The sequence below is a fragment of the Urocampus carinirostris genome, chromosome 2 (genome assembly GCF_059441175.1).
Source record: "Urocampus carinirostris isolate Australia breed hairy pipefish chromosome 2, RoL_Ucar_1.0, whole genome shotgun sequence".
In the NCBI taxonomy this organism is placed as follows: Eukaryota; Metazoa; Chordata; class Actinopteri; order Syngnathiformes; family Syngnathidae; genus Urocampus; species Urocampus carinirostris.
This window is the reverse complement of record NC_142350.1, coordinates 8,078,769-8,102,434: the sequence shown is the minus strand read 5'-3', so window position 1 is coordinate 8,102,434 and position 23,666 is coordinate 8,078,769. Positions and strand designations below refer to the sequence as shown.

Below are 23,666 nucleotides of genomic sequence, written 5' to 3'. Positions count from 1 at the left end.
GCACATTCAACATCTGGTTGCTGTTGTTTTCCAGTGTAAAAAGTGTCATCCGGCTCTTCAGAAATGAAGACTTCAGCATTGACCAGCAGCGACAATACTGGTACTGAGGAAAAACTATATTTCCGAAATAATGACTATCAAATGACTATCACGTCGTACAATACGCATTAAAATAAGCAATGGTCAAATGGTGTACCACAAGGCCCGAGAACCTAGTTATCTGACTAGGGAGTGTGCCCCGAATTTCTCGCTGGGTTAATACTGTTTCGGTTCACTCAGGCCAAAATCTCCATCACAAAAACTCAATGTTTTTAGAATAAATATAGTCAAATAATTACCAAAACAAAGTTTGTGGAAGTCCTTTGCCAACACAGTTAAATTACTCCCAAGATACACAAATTAAAAAGGGGGCGCAGGGTGTCACCTGTTTCCAGTCCAGGTGAGGGGGATTCAGCCCATCATTTTCATCTGCGTGCCTTCAATTTACGTTACAGTACGCAAGCGCGGTGTGCACGCACTCAAAGTGCGCGTGCACGCGCAAGTCAGTAGTCATGTGGCGCGCACTGTTGCCATGTGACGGCTTGCCCCCCCCCCCCCCCCTATCGCATTTTGGGGGGGGAGTTATTCTTATTGTGGGATGTTAGTGACTGAGCACTATTATGGGATGTCAGATGATGTGGGCGGGGGAGCGTTACTATGACAACCACGATGGGGGTGCATAGAGGAATGGGGAAGATACTAAAAAAAAGGGAGGGGGTGAGTTTAATATTATGGTCTGTATGTTGCAAGGTAACTATGCAGAGTGGGGGGAGGGGTGACCGAAGTGTGTGCGGCAAAGGAGGAGGGAGGGGGGTTTTATATTATGGGATGTCTGCCCCCTGATCTCTTTGTGAGTGCGTGCGCGCGCGCGGGGCGTGTGGAGCGTGCAGAAAAAAGGGACGAACGACGTCGTGCGCGCACACAGAAGCCAAAAACAAGAAAATCTGCTACTTATATATTTTTTACCTGGATGAAGGAGAAGCGCCCGCCAAGTATTGATTGATAGAACAACTGAAGCTGGACTTTTTTGGGGAGGGGGTTATTTAAAAAAAAAAAAACAAGTGTGGAGACAAGTTGTGAGTATACTTTTCTTCTGAATTGATGAAATGATGGCGACTGTTTTTTTCGTCGTTTATTGAGTTTAGACGAAAAGCGGTTAAGATTGTGCTAGCTTGCATGCTAATGGTAAAAAAAGGGGGGGAGTTATACTAACCGGCTGCTAATCTTTTTCGGCATGTTCGATTAAAGTTGAATGTGTTGACTGCTCCATTGTGTGTTATTTCCTCCTTCACTAAAAACTTTGTTTTCTTTTAGTGTTCTTTTCGACGACAACCGAACCGCCTTACGGTACAGCACCCAACGCTGGATTACTATCGTTTAAAGTCAACTTTCTTATTAAGTTAGCTGTTCAAGCTAGCTAAAAAAGAACGAAAACAAGTTTCCGCCTTTCCACGATGTCCGGGAGCGAGGACGATACGGAAGAGTACGGAGCCCCCACGCAGGAGCGCTTAATGCAAGGTAAGACGACGCCAAGCTTGGTTGTTAGCCACGCTGTGCTAATGTTCCTCGCGTTTTTTTCACGTTCATATCAATCATGTCTACTTAGCATTAGCGGCTAACTACCGGGTTGCTAACGGTAGCGGCCGGGCAAGCAACGGCGCGCCATTTATCGGATAATTGAAAAATAATATCACGCAGACACAATGATAAATGTTTTTTTTTAACAACGAAACAAACGCCTGTAACTGTTAAGTGTGGTAGATATATTCCCGCCAGGGCCTTACTTGAGTCTGCTACCGGTATTTTTTTTTTTTTGCGCTTACGTGACGATGACAAGATGGAGGCAGCCAGTTACCTTGGAAGCTGTCGGATGACGTTCGGCGGTGGCTTCCCTCCTCGTGGCCGCCCGCTGCTGCCTGACGCCAAATAAAAATGTAAGACGACAATAAAACAGAAAACAAGCTCTGTCCTTAAGCGAAGTGTTCAAACCCAGTAAGGGCAGACGTTTAACAAAAGCATATTTACGTGGGATGTTATTTAGCAGCTAACGCCCGAAGCATATAGTGTACGCTAGTTAGCCTCCAGCGCTAAAGTATAAATGTGTCTGTCCGTAAAGCATTAACGTTATTATTTTGCGATTAAATCCCTTAAATTGAATATTTAACATTAATGCCGTTGGATGGATGGGAGTGGGCCGAATAAGAGGAATTTCCATATTTATATAATAAAAAGAACAACAATCAGAAGGCACAATTGATGAGCTTGTCTCAAAATCGTGGCCGAAGCGTCAAATTCGACTCCCCTACGCTTAAACGCGCACTAAGCTTCTCAGCATTGCGCTTCTGACAACATTTTTCGCAAACAGTCTGAATAAGTAAGGAACATTAAGTGGCCCGATTAAAACAAAAAGTAAAACACGATCGTGGTGTATATAATGAGTTAAATGTCAACCCAATGCACCCAAACGTTATAATATTCACGATTGCGATTAGTTGTACCCGGGTACGCTTTATTTGGTGTACTGTAGTAGCTTTGTTGTAATTTATGTTTATTGTATATAGTTGTTCACTGATTGTTGTAACCAGAGGACCATTATGAATGAGATTTTGCAAGAGAGTTGGATTAGGGCACAACACCGGTCTGCTAGTTAAGTGTAATATCTGGGCCTCAGCCACCAGCATCTTTGATTTAGGTAAAATAAAAACGTTGAGCCAGGAACACTTCCCCCATTACGCTCTTTACTCTCATATTTTGCAGAATGTTTCTGCTGATGTCATTGCACAATTTTCTGAAACACTGACAACATAGGCCTGTTTACAAGCACTACCTTGTAAACATCGCTTAGCCTAATTTTTATTTTATTCCTTTTCTTTCAAGTTGTTTATTACATGTTTGTCCTGGAATGCCATGTCTAAGCTCGCTGTTAACTATCTTCACTACAATGTTATCAACAACATTTGTAATTCCTAAAAAACCCTCCTATAAAACATTTTTCAGTCGTTGGATCTTGGTCTAGGTCTTTGTTAAAAAGAAGATGTATTACATTTGGTTGTATATGTCCCATCCAAAATAGGTCAACTTTTGTCTACAGAGTTGTTTCAAAAACTCTTGATGGAGCATTTATTGCAACTGTCACTTCCCGACCAAAAAAGGCCTTGGTGTCTTCAACGTCATTTGAACGTCTTCAATCTGTTGAGGAACACAATAGTTTATACAGTAAAAGAATGGCTAGATTTTAAAAATAAGATGTCGGTGTTACCAAGCAGATGCCTGTTTTTATTTTTTATTTTTTTAATCTAATCTAGCACTGCATTATTTTGGGGGGGAAATGCGTTTTTTTTTTTCAGGCATGTATTGCAATTTCAATGTGATTTCCGATTTCAAAAGAAAAACGCATTTCTGTGCTCGTTTTGCTTTTGGGTAGAACTTAAACATAGTGTTGTGCAAACTTGCCTCGAGAGGACGTCCTTAAAGACTGAAGGGTAAACAACTGTAACAAAATAACAACTATACATCTACAAATAAAAACAATTGTAGTTGAATAAATTGTCTTTGTCATTATGAAAAAGTACAATGAAATCCTTTCAGTGTAATAAAGCAATTTGGAAAGCAGTCACAAGAGTCACAAATGTAGCGGTTTTCCACGAGAGGTAGCTCCAAGTCGTCTGTTTCATTGGTAATGAATCTGGCGTTGATGACGAGCCACATTCGACAGTGGTGGCTTAAGATTTGTTTGGCCAAGCTATTGGCTTTCACTTCCGACGCCGCCTCAGTCAATTCCTGGACGCGATAAAAATTCAAGTCACACCCACTGGTGATCAGCTTTTCTTTGCGCTCTTTTGACTTTCCTCAGTCTGATTTCATTGATCAGTTCATTTTCAATGTAACAAGCTGCCAAAGTTAGGAGCTGTCGTGCTTGTTTTGGTTGCCAGTTGTGTGCCCAGCTGCTCGACGGAGCACTTAAACCAGCCTATCAAAGTGATGTACACACGTCTTGCAAACTTTGCCTTGCCTTTATTTGCTGGTGCCATTAAAATCTGCTTCTGATTGCCCAGCACTGTGAAACCCCGAAATGCGAGAATTCTTGTTGGCCAAAGACTCATCACTCAAATAACAAACTGGCACCCTAAATCAATTTTAAGAAGTGTTTTGGGGTTACACTATTGCACTAGGTCACATCGTGATATCGATTCAATTTCGGCTCATCATGCAGCCCTATTATCAATACTTGCACTGGCACCAGATACCAGTATCGCCCACGTTCCATTTGTCATTTACAATGCTTGTACGGGTGCTTGAAATCCTTGAATGCTTGAATTGAATTGTGTTTGAAAAGTGCTGGAATTTTGTGTGTAGTGCTTGTAAGAAAAAATGGCGCGTTAAAAAGGTGAGTTTCTAAATGTGGCCCCAACACTGCTCTCCGATGGATTCGTTTTGCCACTTCATTTCTTCTTTCCTAATGAATAACTACAGCAGGCATTAATTTTTATGGCATTGTCCAATGAAGTGACAGTGCCCCCCTACGGGACAGGTTCATGCTACACCTAAACAGGACAATTGTGCATTAGTGCATAGAATACGTATCAGTTATGGACATTTATCAGGGGCAATGTAGAAAAGGAAGGTAGGCTTTCCCAATGGTAAATTGTAATGGGGTAAACTGAAAATGTAAGCTACATATTGCCGTAATTTCTACACAACACGTATATGGGGATAGATATTTTACACACAGGTGTTCAGATCCACAAAAATCTTTGCAATTTGCTCAAGATCTAAAAATGACATGTCTTGGTAAATGCCATATGCACGCTTAAAAATTGCATATGTGAATCATAGATGTCTGCCAAATATACGACTTACATCAGATATCTTCTTTTAATGGTATTGGAGAATTTGGAAAATTGGCTTTGAAAGTACTTAAAAAGTGCCTGAATTTGGTCATTTAAAGGGTGTACAAAACCTGAAGGAAAATGCTCTGATTTGAAGGTATTCATCTAGGAATATTTATCAGTTTTAATGCTTTTTGTATGTGGTATTGATGATTGACTAAAACCTTATGGGTATTGGCTTGAAAAAATAAATAGGGGATCGACTTGCAGTGCCACAAGCTATTTCAATCTCCTTTTTTTGTCTTTCTGTCCCAACCCGAATTTTCATTGCTCTCCTAATCTATAGATGAAGAAGATGAGATCTCTGAGAACGAAGCTCCAAAGGTGAAGAAAAAGAAGAAGGCTAAAAAGAGCAGAGAAAGTAAAGGCGGCAAACGGCGCTCGCGCAGAGAGGTCAGTTTCCATGTTCAGAAACCAATGGTAAGAGAAGATTAGACTTGCAAGAATTCCGGTGGTTACTCATGAATTACCTTCCAGGAACTTCCCATCAGCTCCCCGGAACCCATGGACGTGGCTGAAGACGAAGCAGTAGACGGCGGTGGCAGCCAAGCTCAGCACTCCGACAGCGAGGGCAGCGACTACACGCCAGGACGCAAGAAGAAGAAACGGCCTAGCAGCAGCAAGGAGAAAAAACGCGGCGGAGCCGGATCTGAACGAAGCTCGTCCAAAAAGAAGGAACCCGAACCAGAAGAAGAAGAAGATGAAGATGATGATGATGACTTCTCAGTAAGGAGAGCTTTGTGGTTGATTGCTTGAAAATTAATGATTGTGAGAAACTGCTGAGCAAAGGGTGCAAAATGTAATGGTTACAATGGTTTTGTTGTATTGCATGTAGATACTCGCTAGTTTAAACAACAATTGCTTAGTGTTCAAGCTGTTGTCATCGTTATTTTAAATGAAAATCGGGTATTAGAAATATGTCAGGTTATACACGACGCTCCAACTGAGTCGTGTAAAAGATCTTCGAGCTCTCGTGTGCCACGAAATGAAAAATGGCTTTTGGCTGTGTATTTTGGGGTAAAATAACATCAAGCCTTTTTTTCTTTGTCTCACCTGTCATGGACACAATATGAGCGATGGTTAAACAAAGAGCTGGTGCAGCCAATAGTGGGCCTCCTACTTAATGACACTTGGAGGTGGAGGGGGCTGTTGCATGTGTGTCTGGGGCGTGTATTGCATATATGCAGTTTCCATGGCAACTTGCCTGCCTGTCTTATTGACCCTTTTCTCTCTCCTGGTTTGGGTTGGAAAAACATTTTTTTTGATTCATTTGTACCGAAGCGTTTTTGAAGATTACTGATTGCAAGCTATGCTTTTGTTTTTCATTATGTGGGGCGGGGGAATCAATTTATGAGTTGAGTTGACTTTGCTCAAATGTTTGATGTCTTCACTTGGAATGAATCCAACACAAGTTACCGTTTTAGTTTTTTCCAAACATTTCTATAATAACTTGAGGGAAAATTGTGAAGGTGGTCATGACAAACATGCACCTGTTGTCATTATTTATTCTTTTTTTTTTTTTTCTGCGGTTTCTATCCAGGAGCCCAAGTCGTCCTCCCAACTGCTGGAGAACTGGGGCATGGAGGACATTGATCACATTTTCACAGAGGAGGATTATCGCTCTCTTACAAACTATAAGGCCTTCAGTCAGTTTGTCAGGTAGACACGCTCACCCTCAACTCAATTGCCAAATAATCAAAGGACAAATAAGCACACTAATTGGGTCGCCACAATCCAAGGCCGCTCATCGCAGCCAAGAACCCCAAAATCGCAGTGTCGAAGATGATGATGGTCCTGGGCGCCAAATGGCGGGAGTTCAGCACCAACAACCCCCTGAAGGGAGCTGCAGCTGCCAATGCCGCTCTAGCCACGGCTCAAGTGCCTGCCGCAGTCGACAACATGGTAGCTGAGGCCGCGCCGGTCCCAGCAGCTGCACTAGCGCTAGCGGAGCCCCAGCCGGCCCCTGTTCCCATCCGTAAAGCCAAGACCAAGGAAGGCAAAGGTACAGCTTACTCTGATTGCAGCGTTAAGGTGTATAACTTGTCTTTGCCTGTGTTTTTTTTTTTTTATGGCTTTGCAGGTCCCAATGCCCGCAAAAAGTCTAAAGCTGCTCCGAAACCACAAGAGAAAAAGAACAACACAAAGAACAAGAAAGTGGCTCCTCTAAAAATCAAGCTGGGAGGCTTTAACAGCAAGAGGAAGCGCTCATCGGTTAGAAACGTCGCTTCATTCTCTCGCAGCAATACCAAAGGAACTCTGGAAACTTAAAATAAACTGCCAAATTTGGGGACCCACAAACAACTCATTGACACTCCAGAAAAATGTGGAAACAGATGTACTTTGTGGTTCCAGAGCGAGGAAGACGAGCCTGACGTGGAAAGTGACTTTGAGGACGGCAGCATGAACAGCGTCTCCGTTTCAGAAGGCTCCAACAGCCGAAGCAGTCGTGGCAAAAAGAAGCCTTCGTCCAAGGCTAAGCCCAAGAGAAAGAAGGGTAACAAGTCCTAAAACTGTTGAAGAAATTCTTGAGGATTGATGACATTCTTTGAAATTCTGGGTGCAATAATTTAGTCAGGCTTAATTTTTTTTAATTTTTTTTTCATTTTCTTTTTTTGTGTGTGTATGTGAAGCTGAAGATGGTGACGGCTACGAGACAGATCATCAGGACTACTGTGAGGTGTGTCAGCAGGGTGGTGAGATCATTCTGTGCGACACTTGCCCCAGAGCCTACCACATGGTCTGCCTGGACCCAGACATGGAGAAAGCCCCTGAGGGAACCTGGAGCTGTCCGCACTGCGTAAGAAAAACTTGCTACTATAAGATAAATAATAAAAACTTGAAATGAATACTGACTATTAGTAATATAAAGTGCAGGTTTCATCTATGTGTTTCCCTCTAGGAGAAAGAGGGCATCCAGTGGGAGGCTAGGGAGGAGCCGTCAGAAGGCGAGGAGGATAACGGTGACACGGGGGAGATGGAGGAGGATGACCACCACATGGAGTTTTGCAGGGTCTGCAAGGACGGTGGCGAGCTCCTCTGTTGTGACTCATGCCCGTCATCCTACCACATACACTGCCTCAACCCACCTCTGCCCGAGATCCCCAACGGCGAGTGGATCTGCCCGCGCTGCCTGGTTAGTTTCCACTCAAACCAACGTCCATTCCCATTCTCAAAACACCACATCAACACATCACCCACTACCAACAGTGCCCCCCAATGAAAGGGAAGGTCCAGAAGATCTTGACGTGGCAGTGGGGAGAACCTCCTCCCCCAACCCCAGTGCCTCGCCCACCGGACCTCGCGGCAGATGCGCCTGACCCAGCCCCGCTGGCAGGGCGACCCGAGCGAGAATTCTTTGCAAAATGGTACAACATGTCCTACTGGCATTGCTCTTGGGTCACTGAACTACAGGTCAGTGGCAACAAAAATAAAGGTCTTAAAAATGGGCACTGTCTTTTTGAAATAAAAAAACACATTAGATACACTTTTACACACTAGCTTTGATGCCCGTTGACTCTTAGTTTCCACCCCTACTAGCTGGAGCTCCACTGCCAGGTGATGTTCAGAAATTACCAGAGGAAAAATGACATGGATGAGCCACCGCCCATTGACTACGGCGACGGTGAGGAGGACAAAAGCGAGAAGAGGAAAAACAAGGACCCCATGTACGCGCAGCTGGATGAAAAGTACCTCCGTTTTGGAATCAAGATGGAGTGGCTGATGATCCACCGCATCCTCAACCACAGGTTGGAGGGAATTAATGTCATCTTTTTTTTATTCTTTTAATAATTTCAATATATTAGGTAACTTATAATTGCATTTCATTCACTCACCTTTTCTTTCAGTGTGGACCGCAAGAACAATGTGCACTACCTGATCAAATGGCGAGAGCTGGCGTATGACCAGGCAACCTGGGAGGCAGACGACATGGATATTCCTGAATTCGATGCCTTCAAACTACAGTACTGGAACCACAGGTGCTTGCTAAGAGCAGCCTTTTTTGTCGACCATCCATATGCTAAAATGCCTTTACCTGCAGAGAGCTGATGATGGGTGACGATGGCAAACCTGGAAAAAAGATCAAGGTTAAGGGACGGGTCAAGCGACTGGACAGACCGCCGGAGAACCCTGTTGTCGACGTAAGCTCATTTAGATTTCTGGCCTTTAAAAAGGATGAGCTGTTTTGTCCTGATGCCAGTTTAACTATTGTTTTGGTTACTGAAAACCAGCCTACCATCAAGTTTGAACGTCAGCCCGAATACCTAGACACTACCGGTGGCACACTTCACCCATACCAGCTGGAGGGCCTCAACTGGCTCCGCTTTTCCTGGGCACAGGGCACTGACACCATTTTGGCCGACGAGATGGGCCTGGGCAAGACTGTCCAGACAGCCGTTTTTCTCTATTCACTGTATAAAGAGGTGGGTGGCGCTTATAAATGAACACCACTTTTTTGGTGCTGAATGTGAAGAATCTGCACATTTGATGGTTTTTATTGTTATTATTAACGGGTAGTAGTAGAAGATAAAAGTATTTGGTGTGTGTGATGGCAAAGGCCTCTTTCATTTTTGATGGGCTGTGGCTGGTCAGCCATTTTGTGTGAAGCAAATTTGGAAACAACAAACAGTTGATTGTCACTCAGATGAACGATTGTGTGTGAGACAGCTGCCACCCAGAGGTGGGAGGGTGGAATGCACCTTATGTACAAAGCACGCTTCAGTGTGTATCTTTGAAATTTACATTCTCATGTAATGTTTTTTTGATATGTTATTAATCCGAAGTAATATTTTGAACTTCATTTGTCGACTGGGGGCTCCTTTTCTAAAAATCCTCCTGTTTCTTTATTCTGGATGATTAATTGAAACATCTCTACACTCGCAGGGTCACTCCAAGGGTCCATTCCTGGTCAGTGCACCACTCTCAACTATCATCAACTGGGAGAGGGAGTTCGAAATGTGGGCACCCGACATGTACGTCGTGACATATGTCGGGGACAAAGATAGCAGGGCTGTCATTCGAGAGAATGAGTTCTCTTTCGAAGACAATGCCATCAGGGGAGGCAAGAAGGTCTCGAGGATGAAGGTGGGCAATTGAAAAAGGTCATTAATTAAATTTATCCAACTCATGAATGATTATTGATGTCTTTCCCTCATCACAACAGAAAGATTCTTCTATTAAGTTTCACGTCCTTCTAACATCCTACGAGCTGATTACTATTGACATGACCATTCTGGGTTCCATCGACTGGGCTTGTTTGGTGGTGGATGAGGCCCATAGGCTGAAGAACAACCAGTCCAAGGTATGGACTCAATAGGTTATTGCTGTATTCCAGTCAGAATATGTTAAAATTTCTCTTTTCCCCACAGTTTTTCCGGGTGCTGAACAACTACCCTTTGCAACACAAGCTTTTGCTCACAGGAACACCGCTTCAAAACAACCTGGAGGAGCTTTTCCACCTGCTCAATTTCCTCACACCTGAGAGATTCAGGTAAACATGTTCTCATTGCCCTCCCTTGCCTATTTTTTTACATAACTGATTTCTGCCTCCAGCAACCTGGAGGGCTTCCTGGAGGAATTTGCTGACATAGCCAAAGAGGACCAGATCAAGAAGCTGCATGACATGCTGGGGCCGCACATGCTCAGGAGGCTCAAGGCCGATGTCTTCAAGCACATGCCTTCCAAGACTGAACTCATCCTGCGAGTGGAGCTCAGCCCACAGCAGAAGTTAGTCATGTTGCATGATAAAAATTGCAAACTTACCCTAATTTAGGCACAGTCTGACTGTACACTTTCAGATAATTATGCATTAACCTTGCATTACTCATTATAAATGTGTTAGTTTTAATTCAGTTGATATTTAGAATACCAATATAAAGGATTCAGTTTTGAAATGTTTTTGATTATAATATTGTCTTATGATATATCTAATTCATTCTTTTTAAATGTTAAAGTGAATTATTTTGTGTCATTTTAAATTTCACCATTTGAAGCAAACTTGCCTTGCATTCAAACTCCATGAATCACGTTTAATCTTTGTCCACAGAAAGTACTACAAATTCATCCTAACCAGGAACTTTGAAGCTCTCAACACCAAAGGAGGAGGAAACCAAGTTTCGCTGCTAAATGTGGTCATGGACCTCAAAAAGTGCTGCAATCATCCGTTCCTCTTCCCTGGAGCAGCAATGGTGCGTTCCAAATTTCTGGGTTGACTGCAAAAAGAGAATTATGATCAAGTGACATTTACTTCTGCCACAGGAAGCTCCCAAGTTGCCCAACGGGATGTACGACGGCAGCTCGCTTATCAAGGCGGCTGGCAAACTGATGCTGCTGCAGAAGATGATGCGGAAGCTGAAGGATGGAGGACACAGAGTGCTCATCTTTTCTCAGGTGAGATGTCGTGCTGTCACATCTCATTGTGTCTCTGTCGTGGTCACATCAGCCACCCTCACTCACTTCTGTCCTTGCAGATGACCAAAATGTTAGACCTTTTGGAAGACTTCCTGGAGAACGAAGGCTACAAGTACGAGCGTATTGACGGCAGCATTACAGGAGGGATGAGACAGGAAGCCATCGATCGCTTTAATGGTAGGAGGCGCCACATCTTATTTCTTTTTCTGACGGGAGTTCAATGATTTATGCCAATATCTTTGATCTGTTTAGCTCCCGGTGCCCAGCAGTTTGCCTTCCTGCTGTCTACAAGGGCTGGAGGTCTTGGCATCAATCTGGCAACCGCAGACACGGTCATCATTTACGACTCTGACTGGAATCCTCACAATGACATACAGGTATGGTGAAATCACAATTTCTTTTGTTGGTCCTCATTTGGTTTTATACACACTCGATATAAAGTCCTATTTAATAATTTAGAATTTACGTTTTCTCATTTCTTGAGTTTCACATTAGTTGCAGCTAATGTTCTTTTTGCTCACCTGTGATTTCAGGCTTTCAGCAGAGCTCATCGAATTGGCCAAAACAAAAAAGTCATGATTTACCGTTTCGTCACCAAGGCTTCGGTGGAAGAAAGAATCACACAGGTTCGGAAGAACATGGTTGCCTGTTGCCCTTGCTATCCTGTTGGGCACATCACTCCAGCTTCTCCCTCACCTGTCAGGTTGCTAAAAAGAAGATGATGCTTACCCATCTGGTCGTCAGGCCCGGTCTAGGCTCAAAGACTGGCTCCATGTCCAAGCAGGAACTCGATGACATTCTCAAGTTTGGGACTGAAGAGCTCTTCAAAGATGAGGGCGAGGGTGCGTCACTACAGAGAGAAAATAATCCATCGCTAAAGTAGACAATGGGGTGGTTTCAACAATTGTTTTTTTTTGTCATCTCAGGTGAGAACAAAGAAGAGGACAGCAGCGTCATCCATTATGACGATAAAGCCATCGACCGGCTGCTGGACAGAAACCAGGATGCCACTGATGACACAGAGTTGCAGAGCATGAACGAGTACCTGAGCTCCTTCAAGGTGGCACAGTATGTGGTGAAAGACGAAGACGAGGAGGTAAGTTGAATCTTTGGGATCTATTTGAAAGTTTTTGATATTGATGTGGGCTCTGATCAAACACATTTGCCAAAAATTCTTGTACATCAGGAGGAAGAGGTGCAGCGCGAGATTATCAAGCAGGAGGAAAGTGTGGATCCCGACTACTGGGAGAAGTTGCTGCGACACCATTATGAGCAGCAGCAGGAAGACCTGGCTCGCAATCTGGGTAAAGGCAAGCGTATACGCAAGCAGGTCAACTACAACGATGGCTCGCAGGAGGATAGAGGTGAGATGCCAGCTGCTGCCGAACTCTTTGAGTCCGCTATTAAATTTAGCTATAACTGGATCCTTATTTTATTTTCGTATTCAGCGGATTGGCAAGATGACCAGTCTGACGGCCAATCGGATTACTCTGTGGCATCCGAGGAGGGAGATGAAGACTTTGATGAGCGATCGGAAGGTAAAAATGGGAGCTTTGTTGTAAATGATCAAAAGGATCATCTTGAGTTCTAGACTTTGTTGACATACTGTCTTTCTCTGTCCAATGCAGCTAATTCACGGAGACCGAGTAGGAAAGGCTTGAGGAATGAAAAGGACAAGCCACTACCCCCCCTGCTGGCCAGGGTCTCAGGCAACATCGAGGTACATGCACTTACTGCGCTGCAAAAGATCTATTCCCATTCATTTTCCATGATGAAAATACAATTACTACCTTATTTTAAAAGCTTGATCCTCATACCCTGTATAGTGTTCCCACCAGTGATTGTGACATTTAAAAGTAGATACATATGCATTCAAGTGATATCCCAACACTTCTGCCTCCTTTAAAACAGCAAAATATAAACTCCACTACAGTAATCCCTTGTCTTTATGTGTTTTAGCTTTTGCAGCCTCGCTGCTTTGCGAAGTTTACATGGATTGTTATATGCATTCTGTTAGGCTAAACAGTGATTTATAGTAGTGGTTATTGGTTAAAAAAAATGTGTGCAGTACCTTTTTATTAGTTAAAATGCATGCTTGGGCCAGAGTATTCAATTGTGACATAATAATACAAATTAATAATAATATGAAAAAGGTTTCCACTTCACAAATTCTGCCTATAATTGGTTCTTTTTGGAATGTAACCCCGCATTAAACTAGGGTTAAATGTATTTCTTAAATTAATGATAGCAATTTTTACCAGGTGCTGGGCTTCAACTCGAGACAGAGGAAGGCTTTCCTGAATGCCGTCATGCGTTACGGCATGCCGCCCCAGGACGCCTTCACCACGCAGTGGTTAGTCCGAGACCTGCGCGGGAAATCTGAGAAGGAATTCAAGTGAGTGTGCTTGGTTTGTATCTTAAATGGGAGAAAACAAACAATAATGAAAACTTTCGCCTTGTGACCCATTCAGGGCCTATGTGTCCCTTTTCATGCGGCACCTTTGCGAACCCGGAGCCGATGGTGCTGAAACTTTCGCCGACGGCGTCCCTAGGGAAGGGCTGTCACGGCAACATGTGCTCACCCGCATTGGTGTCATGTCGCTCATTCGCAAAAAGGTAACTCACTGAGCAGCTTACAGTCCTGTGTTTGCAGCAAAGTCCCACACATGTTTCGTTCAGGTTCAGGAGTTCGAACACGTCAACGGCCAGTGGTCGCTGCCGTGGATGGCCGAGCTTGAGGAAAACAAGCGGCCTGCTCAGCCTGAATCGCCCGGTAAAACGCCATCAACTGGAACGCCTGCCGACACGCAGCCCAACACACCCGCTCCCGGTTAGAACACTTTAACTTTGTAAACTTTGTGGCACGATAGGGCTGCACGTTTGACTGAAATCTAACCGACATTGCAATGTGAAATGCGATTGTGCAATCGCAAGACACTGCATTTTTTTACAAGGATTTATAGTTCCAAGTTGGCTTTTAATTCCCAATTTTTATTTAAGTGATGGAGTGTTTGGCAAAGCAGAACTGGTACAGTTTAGGTTTTAACAGTGCCGGCTAATCAGAGGCCAGTTTTAATGGCATTAGACAATAAAAGCAAAACAAAGTTTACAACCGGCATGCTATACCACGCGCTTACATGTGAGCGGCAACCTTAACAAAACTCCTCAAGAGGATGCACTGTTTTTTTTAAAGTTAAAGCATGTCACTGATTCAGAACTCACAAGAATAAAACTGGCTCAGAAAATCACTTTTCAAATCTAAAATTCCAACAAATTTGCAATCTTGGTCTCAAAAATCTCAATTGGGTTTTTTCCAAAATTCCTATGGTGATACAATTGTATCTAGATGAATCTCAGTTTTTTTTTTCCTCAATAACTCCTTATTTTTGAAGCACTGGATTGTTATAATTTTTTGTCATGAATCCAACCCTAAAAACTATAGTTGGGATCCAAATTTTGGTGCTTAAGATGAAATCTTTAGCACAGCTTTTTTAAACAACCAGTTATGCAAACGTACTAGAAATATAGGTGATTTTTTTTTTTCCTACAATAAACTAAATTGTGTAAACTTATCAACTAATTTTTTTGCCAAAAATAGCTTTTTCTAGTATTTGTTAAGAACTTAATATAAAAAAAAATTGTTTTAGAAAACGGGTGAAACTATTGCTTTTATTAATTGCAGAGTAATTATTTTATTTTTTCTTTAAAAAAAAAAGAAATGTGAATGATTTGATTTAGGAAAAGTGAGAATTTTCTGTATACTCTCTCAGATGGTTAAATATCGTCCCCTACTTCTGACGTTCATTTACGTGTGTTTTTGCCATTCGTCGATGAAACACCATCAACAATGTTTTTATTCATCCTGCTTAGTAGATGAGGCAAAAAGCGAGGAGGGCGCCAGGGAAGGAGACAAAGAGGGGAAAAAGGACAGTGAGGCAGACAAGAACGGAAAGGACGTTCCTAAAAAAGATAACGAGGTGACAAAGCTTAATTTGGTCTCAAAAATGCAAATAAAACGCCATGTAGATTTCAATGGATTCTCCTGCGTAGGTCATCTCTATCCCAGATGAAGGCAAAAAGAGTCCGTCGGAGGAGAAGAAAGCAGATGAGCCTATGGAAACGGAAAAAGCCACTAACGGTGATGCAGATTCCACCAAGGACGGCGATAAGAAGAGTCCTGATGGTCCGACTGAGACTGCGTCGGAAACGGAGGGCAAATGTGAGGCTGCGGAATCTAAACCTCAAGACTCAGACGAAAAAGGTTAATAAGAATAATCAAAATTAACTTAATTAGCCACGTTAAATTTGATTTTAACTTTGTTTTTTAGTACCCCCAGAAGACAAGTCTGAGAAGATGGACACAACCCCACCCCCAGACGACAAAAAAGGTACCACCCCCTCATCACATCAGTGTGAAGTCATTCTCTCAACGCCCCGCCTCCTCCTTCAGAGTCCACAAAAGATGAGAAGGAGCCCCCCAAAGCAGAGGAATCTTCCAAACTGCAGAATGGCGACGGAAGCAAAGAGAGTGCTGCTGCCTTGGAGGAGAAGAAAAAGGCTAAGGGTCGATTTATGTTCAACATTGCCGATGGCGGATTCACGGGTATGCTTGCCCTCATTTGACAAAACCCATGTTGTTCTCCGTTGATGTCTGTTCTTGTTTGTCTAGAACTTCACTCGTTGTGGCAGAACGAAGAACGCGCCGCCACAATGACCAAGAAGACCAATGAGATCTGGCACCGGCGCCATGACTATTGGCTGCTGGCCGGAATCATCCAGTATCCTTTCCTTTTAGCTTTCCTTATGTTTTAAGCCATGAAACTGGACTATTTTTATTTTTCTCTATGTGATTGTTTCCCTTGACGACGGTGTCCCTCAGACACGGCTACGCTCGCTGGCAGGACATCCAGAACGACGTGAAGTTTGCCATCCTCAATGAGCCTTTCAAAGGCGAGATGAACCGAGGCAACTTCCTGGAAATCAAGAACAAGTTTCTGGCCAGGAGGTTTAAGGTAAACCACACCCACTTTCAGTTTTACAGAGATCTTGTTCTAAGGCATTGCAAGATTTGTTTTATCTTGTTTTTTTTTTTTTTTTTTATTTGTGTGCTGCAAAAATAAGGGGGAAATCAAAATGGACAATGAAACCCTTTTGAAGAACGTGCGATTTTACACTTGGTCAGTTTGAAAAATGTGTATAATAACTACGTATTTCATTAGTATCTATGAGGGGTCGGCATCCTATGACACGCCAGCAGTGGCATGTGAGCGCACGGCAAAATAATGGTTATATTTTAAAAATGTGCATTTTGACATGAAGTAAGGTTTATTGTTCTATATTCTTTATCAATTATCCATTATCGGTCAAATCATACTACGCTACAAAGCCAAGAGGCTGAGTCAAGGTCCTAGCCACAGAGTCAAGCAGCGATCAGTGTGAATGCACTGTTCCCGGAGGTACTGCAATGTTCCACGATTGTAGCTTTTTTTTTTTGGTTTGGACAAATTTATTGACACAATTAACAGCAAACAAACAATGTGAAGTTTTAACAACCCTTCTCGACAATCTTAACAGCAAACAAGCATATTCACAATTTCGTTATGTAACATCTTTGAAAGTGTCATTAGATCCGTCCAGTCTTTTTTTTTGGTTTGGTTTGAACAAATTTATTGACACTAAAAACAGAAAACAATCATGACAATCTCAACAGCAATTAAGCACATTCACAATATTATATTCCAATATTACGTTTTTAACAGCAAACACAAAGTGAGGTTTGAACAAACCTTCTCGAAAATCAAACTTATTCACAATTTCATTATATGGGGTTTTTAAGGGTTATTGTTCTATCTTCGTTATTCATTATCCATTATCCGTTATCGGTCAGTTCATTATACGCTACAAAGCCTAGGAGCCGGGACACTTACTCTCAGCCAAAAGGCCAAGCTAAGGTCCTAGCCCTAAAGCCATGTTGCGATCATTGCGAATGCACCGTTCCCGGAGGTACTGCAATACCGGGCCGATGCGTGGAGTGGACAGAGCAAGCTCTTATTCCATCTCCGGAATGCAAAAATCAAAAGGCCAAGCGGCCAAGTTAAGGTCCTAGCAGGCCAAGCTAAGGACCTGGCATCAAAGATGAGGACGGCTTACCGTGAATTTCATAATTGCGGCATAGGGGTTTGGGGTTTTTAAGGGTTATTGATCTATCTTCGTTATTCATTATCCATTATCCGTTATCGGTAAGTTCATTATATGCTACAAAGCCTAGGAGCCGGGACACTTACTCTCAGCCAAAAGGCTAAGCTAAGGTCCTAGCCCTAAAGCCTTGTTGCGATCATTGCGAATGCACCGTTCCCGGAGGTACTGCAATTTCTGATTCGTCCGCAGAACACATAACAGAATAAATCTCTAAAATAAATACATTACAAAAATATACAGTTGCAAATACATATTATACATGGTTACACATATTTACGAAGAAAGACGGTACACCGAGAGAGTTTTCAAAGCTTTAATAATAATAGTATAACTTTCATCCCAAACCGTGCATTTGAAAGGTACCAACACGCTAGTAGGATCACGCTCGCAATGCAACAAACATACCTGTGAAAAAAGGCACCCCGTTAATGTGAAATTCAGTTTGATTTTTGCAACCCGGAGTTGGAATTAGAGCTTGCTCTGTCTACACCACGCATCGGCCCAGTATTGCAGTACCTCCGGAAACGGTGCATTTGCACTGATCGCTGCATGGCTCTGTGGCAGGGACGTTGACTCTGCCTCTTAGCCCGAGAGTAAGTGACTCGGCCCCTTGGGTTTGTAGCGCATTATTTGACCGATAACGGATAATGGATTATTGATAAACAATTTTGAACAATAAACCTGACAAATTCCCCCTCACGGTAAATCGTCTTTAACTTCCTACTTACGACTATCGCCATCAAGGTCACCTTCCTCAGTATTGGAATGTATCTTGACTTTACAGAAAACATATGCTAATGCTTAGAGATTGCAGTTTTTCTCGGCGCACGTATACAACTGGTCTTAATCTTACCTTTTAAATTCCTGCGCCTCTGGTGGCCGTTAGAAAAATTCCATAAATTAGCCGCTTCACTGAATAAGCCGCAGGGCTGAACATTTGGGAAAAAAGTTGCGGCTTATAGTCCGGAATTTTCGGTACTTCAAAACACACGATAGAGCCAACAGATTAAAAAAAACCGACTAAAAGCATTTCTGCACTGTTTGTTTATATAATCTGTTCGTTTCGCCCCAATATTCTCTTTTAAAAGTAGACAACCTTGTGAGATTTCCTTTATGGCCCTAGCCTCTGACCTTTTGATTGACACCACTTTCGACCAATTGCAAGCATTTTTCATGGTTCTTAGCCTACGATAGCCTCTAAAAGCTATATTGAGAAAACGGACATGACCTACAAGGCAGCACGGCGGAGCAGTGGTTAGCGCGTGTGCGGCACAGTTATGAGATTGAATCTCCTGTGTGGAGTTTGCATGTTCTCCCCGTGTTTGCGTGGGTTTCCCCCAGGCACTCCGGTTTCCTCCCACATTCCAAAAACATGCATGTCAGGTTAATTGGCCGGTTCAAATTGTCACACCTCGTTGTGAATGAGCGAGCGAATTGTCTGTCCCTGCGACTAGCTGGCAACCGGTTCAGGGTGTCCACTGTCTGAAGACAGCTGGGATGGGCTCTAGCTCCCCCGTGACCCTACTGAGGATAAGCGGTGAAGATAATGGATGGCTGGGTGGACATGACCTACTTATGCTTCAAAAATCCTAAGCCAGTAGTGACCAATTCAAATGATTGATACATTCCAACATAAATTAATAGGCATATTTACTATGCGTATTCAAATCTGAGCCAAAAATTAACGGGCGTAATGCAACTTGCAGGGCAGCACATTCATTTCAGCACAGCGGCGCAGTGGTTAGCGCGTGTGCGGCACAGTGGTTAGCGCCTGTGCGGAGTTTGTATGTTCTCTCCGTGCTTGTGTGGGTTTCCTCCCGGCACTCCGGTTTCCTCCCACATTCCAAAGACCTGCATTTCAGGTGGATTGGCCGGTCCAAATTGTCCCTAGGTGTGAATGAGCGAGCGAGTTGTCTGTCCCTGCGTGCCCTGCGATTGGCTGGCAACCAGTTCAGGGTGTCCTCTGCCTGATGATTGCTGGGATGGGCTCCAGCACCCCCGCGACCCTACTGATAAGGGGATAAGCGGTGCAGCTAATGAGATGGGATACAACTTGCATCCATTTTAAGCTTGATTATTACGCGCAAGTGTACACAATCATTGATTGACCTCTGGAAAGAGAAGTCATACATTTTTAACTCTTTCACAATATTTAAAAATTGGCCAAAGTAAAATACACGGTTGCATAGGTTTTAGAGCTGTAAACTGGTCGTCTCCAAATGGCCACTTTTGAAAAACGCCTTTACATACCTTTAAAAAAAATGAAATATCTTTTCCCAGATTGTGTTCAAACTTGACAGGTATGGCTTGATGCTCTCATCCCAACTGTTCACCAGCTAAGATAGTGATGCATTTTGCTGGCATGTGTTTGCAAAAAAAGTGTGAGAATAAAATCCTCTTTATTCTATGTGTTCCAATTTGGATTACTCATTGTTACTAGCAATGGCAGTGATTATTTTAGTGAAATGTGACTTGACTACCAGGTGCCTGCGGAGACTACTTTGTTCGCTGCTTTTTAGCTTTTAGTTCATTAAAATGTTGTGACTTTCAGCTTTTTTAAACAAGGCACTCCCCCCTCTCAAAACAATTAAGCTCCTGGAGCAGGCGCTGGTGATCGAGGAGCAACTCAGGCGCGCTGCCTACCTTAACATGTCCGAGGACCCCTCGCACCCATCTATGGCACTTAACACGCGCTTCAGCGAAGTGGAATGTCTGGCGGAGTCTCACCAGCACCTCAGCAAAGAGTCCATGTCGGGCAACAAGCCCGCCAACGCCGTCCTGCACAAAGGTAAGTCACTCAAAAAGGTGCAGGACTTGAAAACAGACGTCGCGTGACACTCGTCGACGATCTCATCTTGTGGTTCAGTGCTGAAGCAGTTGGAGGAGCTGCTGAGCGACATGAAGGCAGACGTCACACGGTTGCCGGCCACTATCGCTCGGATCCCGCCAGTTGCCGTGCGTCTGCAGATGTCCGAAAGGAACATCCTCAGCCGTTTGGCCAGCAGGGGACCCGAAACGCACACGCCCACACAGACGCAGCAGGTACAAGCTGAAGTACTGCATTTCTGTATAATGCGCACCCTCTAATTCTTTTGACAAATCGGTATAAAATTGTGTTTCCATTTTCTTACATCAAACTAAGCATTGTAGGTCAGAAACATTGTGTCGCAAATTATCGCTGCATAATTTGAACCCAGACTGCGGTGGTGAGCGTACTGATTCTTAACCACTAGTCTACTAGGATTATAGATGACAAAGGAAAAGGATTAGATTTTAGTTCATCGTCATCACTCATGGTACCACGTTGCTGAATCCGTGGAGCCATGATTAAAGGTTCTTAAAATTCTTAAACGTACAAAATGTGAGGAAATGGTACATAGTTTTTGCTTAAAATATTTATATATTTAATTGGTATATTCCAATTTTTCCCAAGATAATGCATTTTGAAGACTAAATGTGTAAAGTTTTGGTAGTTTTTGTGGAGAATGCCTAAGCATTTTGTTGCAGGTGGATGCAGTAATGGTACATCAAAGGGGCGAGTAGCCAGAAAGGGGCTAACTAGCACAAAAAAAACTGAGGGCCACCCTCGGGTCTAACCAGGACCGATTAACGAAATTCAGTCGAAGCCTCGGCGGAAAATTGCGTGGCTACCCAACTAAAAAAACAGTGAACAGCTAGGGTAACCGGGAACAAACAATGAAAAGCGGCAACAACTACTTGGATGACTGTGAGATAGTCGACAAATGTATACCAACCACGACACGCATGGCAAAAAACGCAAAGAAAAGGCCACAATTGCACCCCTAAAAGGATGCAAAGGCAGACAAGGATCGCACGCTGTAACAGGAGCAGGTAAACATACCTCACGCAGCTTTGGAGGTAGAAGCCAGAGGTGGGTAGAGAAGCCCAAACATTTACTCAAGTCAAAATACAGTTACTCCAGAATAATATTACTCAGGTAGAAGTAAAAGTAGTCACCCAAATACTTTAGTAAAAGTAAAAAAGTGCCTGGTAAAAAAATTACTCATCTACTGAGTAACTCTAGCAATGTTGTTTTTATTGATTTTTATTTTTTTTAAACAACCAATCATATCAAATGATCAAAGTTCCTCCAAAGGGGTTACCTCACCCAGGAATCACATTTCTCAGCTTCCCTGGTAAGGTCTACTCGGGGGTACTTGAGAGGAGGGTCCGTCAGGAAGTCGACTCCTTGATTCAAGAGGAGCTGTGTGGTTTGTGTCCGGACTGTGGAACAGTGGACCAGCTCTACACACTATACAGGATCCTCAAGGGTGCATTGGAGTTTGCCTATCTGGTCTACATGTGTTTAGTGGAATTGAAGAATGCATCTGTCCGCTGGGATGAGATCCTGCCTCAAGTGAAGGAGTTCACGAGTGAGAGTAGGATGGAACGGGAGATTGATAAACTGTGGGTGCCAACATGCGACCATGTACAGTTCCATTGTGGTGAAGAGAGCTGAGTCAAAAGGCAAAGCTCTCGATTTACTTGGCGATCTGCGTTCCTAGCCTCACTTATGGTCATGAACTGTGGTTCATGACCGAAAGAACATGATCCTGGATACAAGTGGCTGAAATTAGTTTCCTCTGCAGGGTGGCTGGGCTCTCCCTTATATATAAGGTGAGAAGCTCTGTTACCAGGGTGAGACTCTGTGTAAAGCCGCTGCTCTTCCGCATTGAGAGGCGCCAATTCAGGTGGCTCGGGCATCCGATAAGGACCCAGGTTAGTTGGAGAAACAATGTTTCTAGGCTCGGGATCCCTTCTGATGAAGTGGCTGGGGATTGGAAAGTCTGGGCTTCCTTGCTGAGGCTGTTGCCTCACGTGACCCAACCCCAGATAATTTGAAGAAAATGGATAGATGGGTGCACCTCCACATGAAACTGTACGGTCCTTGATTGAGACCAGTAGCGGGAGAGCCCCCTGATCTGACTACTACAGCACCTTCATTATCATTTAGCTGTTGTTTTTTTGGTGTAATTAGTCATTTTGCTCTTCAGAATCTTAGAATTGACGGGCAATGGCTTGTGTCAATACTTATACTGGGGGAAAACTATTCTGTGTTATTTTGCATTTGCTTTCACGATCCTGGGATTTCCTTTTTCAAAATTGATGAATTTTCACAATACATAGTGAAAATCAATTCATTTCGTTTGCAACATATGACTGAGCGGAGCAGATGCAGAGTAAGGCACTCAATTCTCTAACCTTATGGCAGAGGATGATAGTGATATCAATTTTTTCTGATTCGGCGCACACCTCAGCCTCAATCGAGAATTTGTCACAGTACATGGTACCATGGGTTCAAATAGTGTGATAATATAAAACCGACAGCTTTTTTCCTACTCATTTATTACCCTGGTGATCAAGTGGTTAAGAATCTGTGCCCGTCAGCGGCACCGTACGGGTTCGAATTTTGTAGCATCAATTGTGCAAATGTGGTCAGTTATATATTTGCCTGATCTATCATTGCTCAAATATGGTATTGTGTTACGGCAAAACCTCCTGTATAATGTGCACCCAAATTTCAAATAAATACTGTAAGCGTGACCAAATCAACAGTTTCTTCTTTCTTTCTAGATGTCTCAACAGTGACGAACGACGCGGAGCTCTTTACGTCTCGACCAACCCCCCACCCACCCTTAAAATCACATTCCTGATTGGCTGTGGACTGAGCACTCCTGAGCTTGAAGCCAAGCCCAGCTCCCCAAGACCCGCCCCTAACAGAGAGAGACTTGAGTTCCCCGGAGTTGGACAAAACGGACTCTTTTCCGCGTTTTCAGGCTGTGGACACAAAAGCAGTTTTATTTTTTTTCCTGTTTTTTCAACTTCTGTATTAATATTATTGATATAATGTTATTATGATGTTTTTTTTGGGACCTAAATAAAAAAGTGAAATAAAGAGACTCATTTTTGGTTGCTATTTAGCAAAACTGTTACAACAAAAGCATAGATGCCAGTCTAATGACATTGAAACGTGGTGAATTTTATTGCACACTCTGTGCGAAACACAATCTCCCCAGAATATTGAAAAAAAAGACAGGGGTTTAGTGATGCACAGACTTGGTCTCACTTAAAAAGAGCAGCTGTAGACTACCTGTCTTGAGTCAAGATTTT

General features: G+C 43.2%; 1 protein-coding gene and 2 pseudogenes across 4 annotated transcripts; 2 read left to right on the top strand and 1 right to left on the bottom strand.

Moving 5' to 3' along the window:
* Positions 1-905: 905 nt before the first annotated feature.
* Positions 906-23,455, top strand: chd4a (chromodomain helicase DNA binding protein 4a). Of its 4 annotated transcripts, XM_088328713.1 has the most exons (41): positions 907-1,115; positions 1,354-1,557; positions 5,215-5,321; positions 5,406-5,654; positions 6,469-6,587; positions 6,668-6,930; positions 7,009-7,139; positions 7,281-7,422; positions 7,559-7,725; positions 7,828-8,061; positions 8,136-8,339; positions 8,466-8,674; positions 8,774-8,905; positions 8,968-9,067; positions 9,158-9,349; positions 9,810-10,010; positions 10,090-10,227; positions 10,295-10,416; positions 10,479-10,652; positions 10,972-11,113; positions 11,184-11,315; positions 11,396-11,513; positions 11,589-11,713; positions 11,870-11,962; positions 12,040-12,178; positions 12,263-12,432; positions 12,523-12,700; positions 12,785-12,874; positions 12,965-13,056; positions 13,598-13,731; positions 13,808-13,952; positions 14,016-14,166; positions 15,210-15,313; positions 15,387-15,597; positions 15,665-15,724; positions 15,787-15,939; positions 16,006-16,114; positions 16,216-16,348; positions 20,127-20,322; positions 20,401-20,576; positions 23,130-23,455. In XM_088328713.1, the coding sequence occupies exons 2-41, from the start codon at positions 1,494-1,496 to the stop codon at positions 23,142-23,144; spliced, it is 5,814 nt and encodes a 1,937-aa protein (XP_088184839.1). In that variant the 5' UTR covers positions 907-1,115; positions 1,354-1,493; the 3' UTR covers positions 23,145-23,455. The 4 variants fall into 4 exon arrangements, with proteins under 4 accessions (XP_088184837.1, XP_088184836.1, XP_088184839.1 ...); XM_088328711.1 differs by having other exon boundaries at positions 906-1,115; positions 12,523-12,874; XM_088328710.1 differs by having other exon boundaries at positions 906-1,115; positions 12,523-12,874; positions 15,207-15,313.
* On the bottom strand, positions 17,318-17,434 carry LOC148370899 (U2 spliceosomal RNA; annotated as a pseudogene).
* LOC148370898 (U2 spliceosomal RNA) lies at positions 17,936-18,072 on the top strand (annotated as a pseudogene).
* Positions 23,456-23,666: the final 211 nt, after the last annotated feature.

Bases quoted from the DNA above. Each gene is read 5' to 3' on its own strand.
- chd4a (XM_088328710.1), top strand. From the start codon at position 1,494: ATGTCCGGGAGCGAGGACGATACGGAAGAGTACGGAGCCCCCACGCAG. The intron at 8,340-8,465 runs GTCAGTGGCAAC...CACCCCTACTAG, and splicing joins CTTGGGTCACTGAACTACAG to CTGGAGCTCCACTGCCAGGT. The intron at 15,598-15,664 runs GTTAATAAGAAT...TTTGTTTTTTAG, and splicing joins TCAAGACTCAGACGAAAAAG to TACCCCCAGAAGACAAGTCT.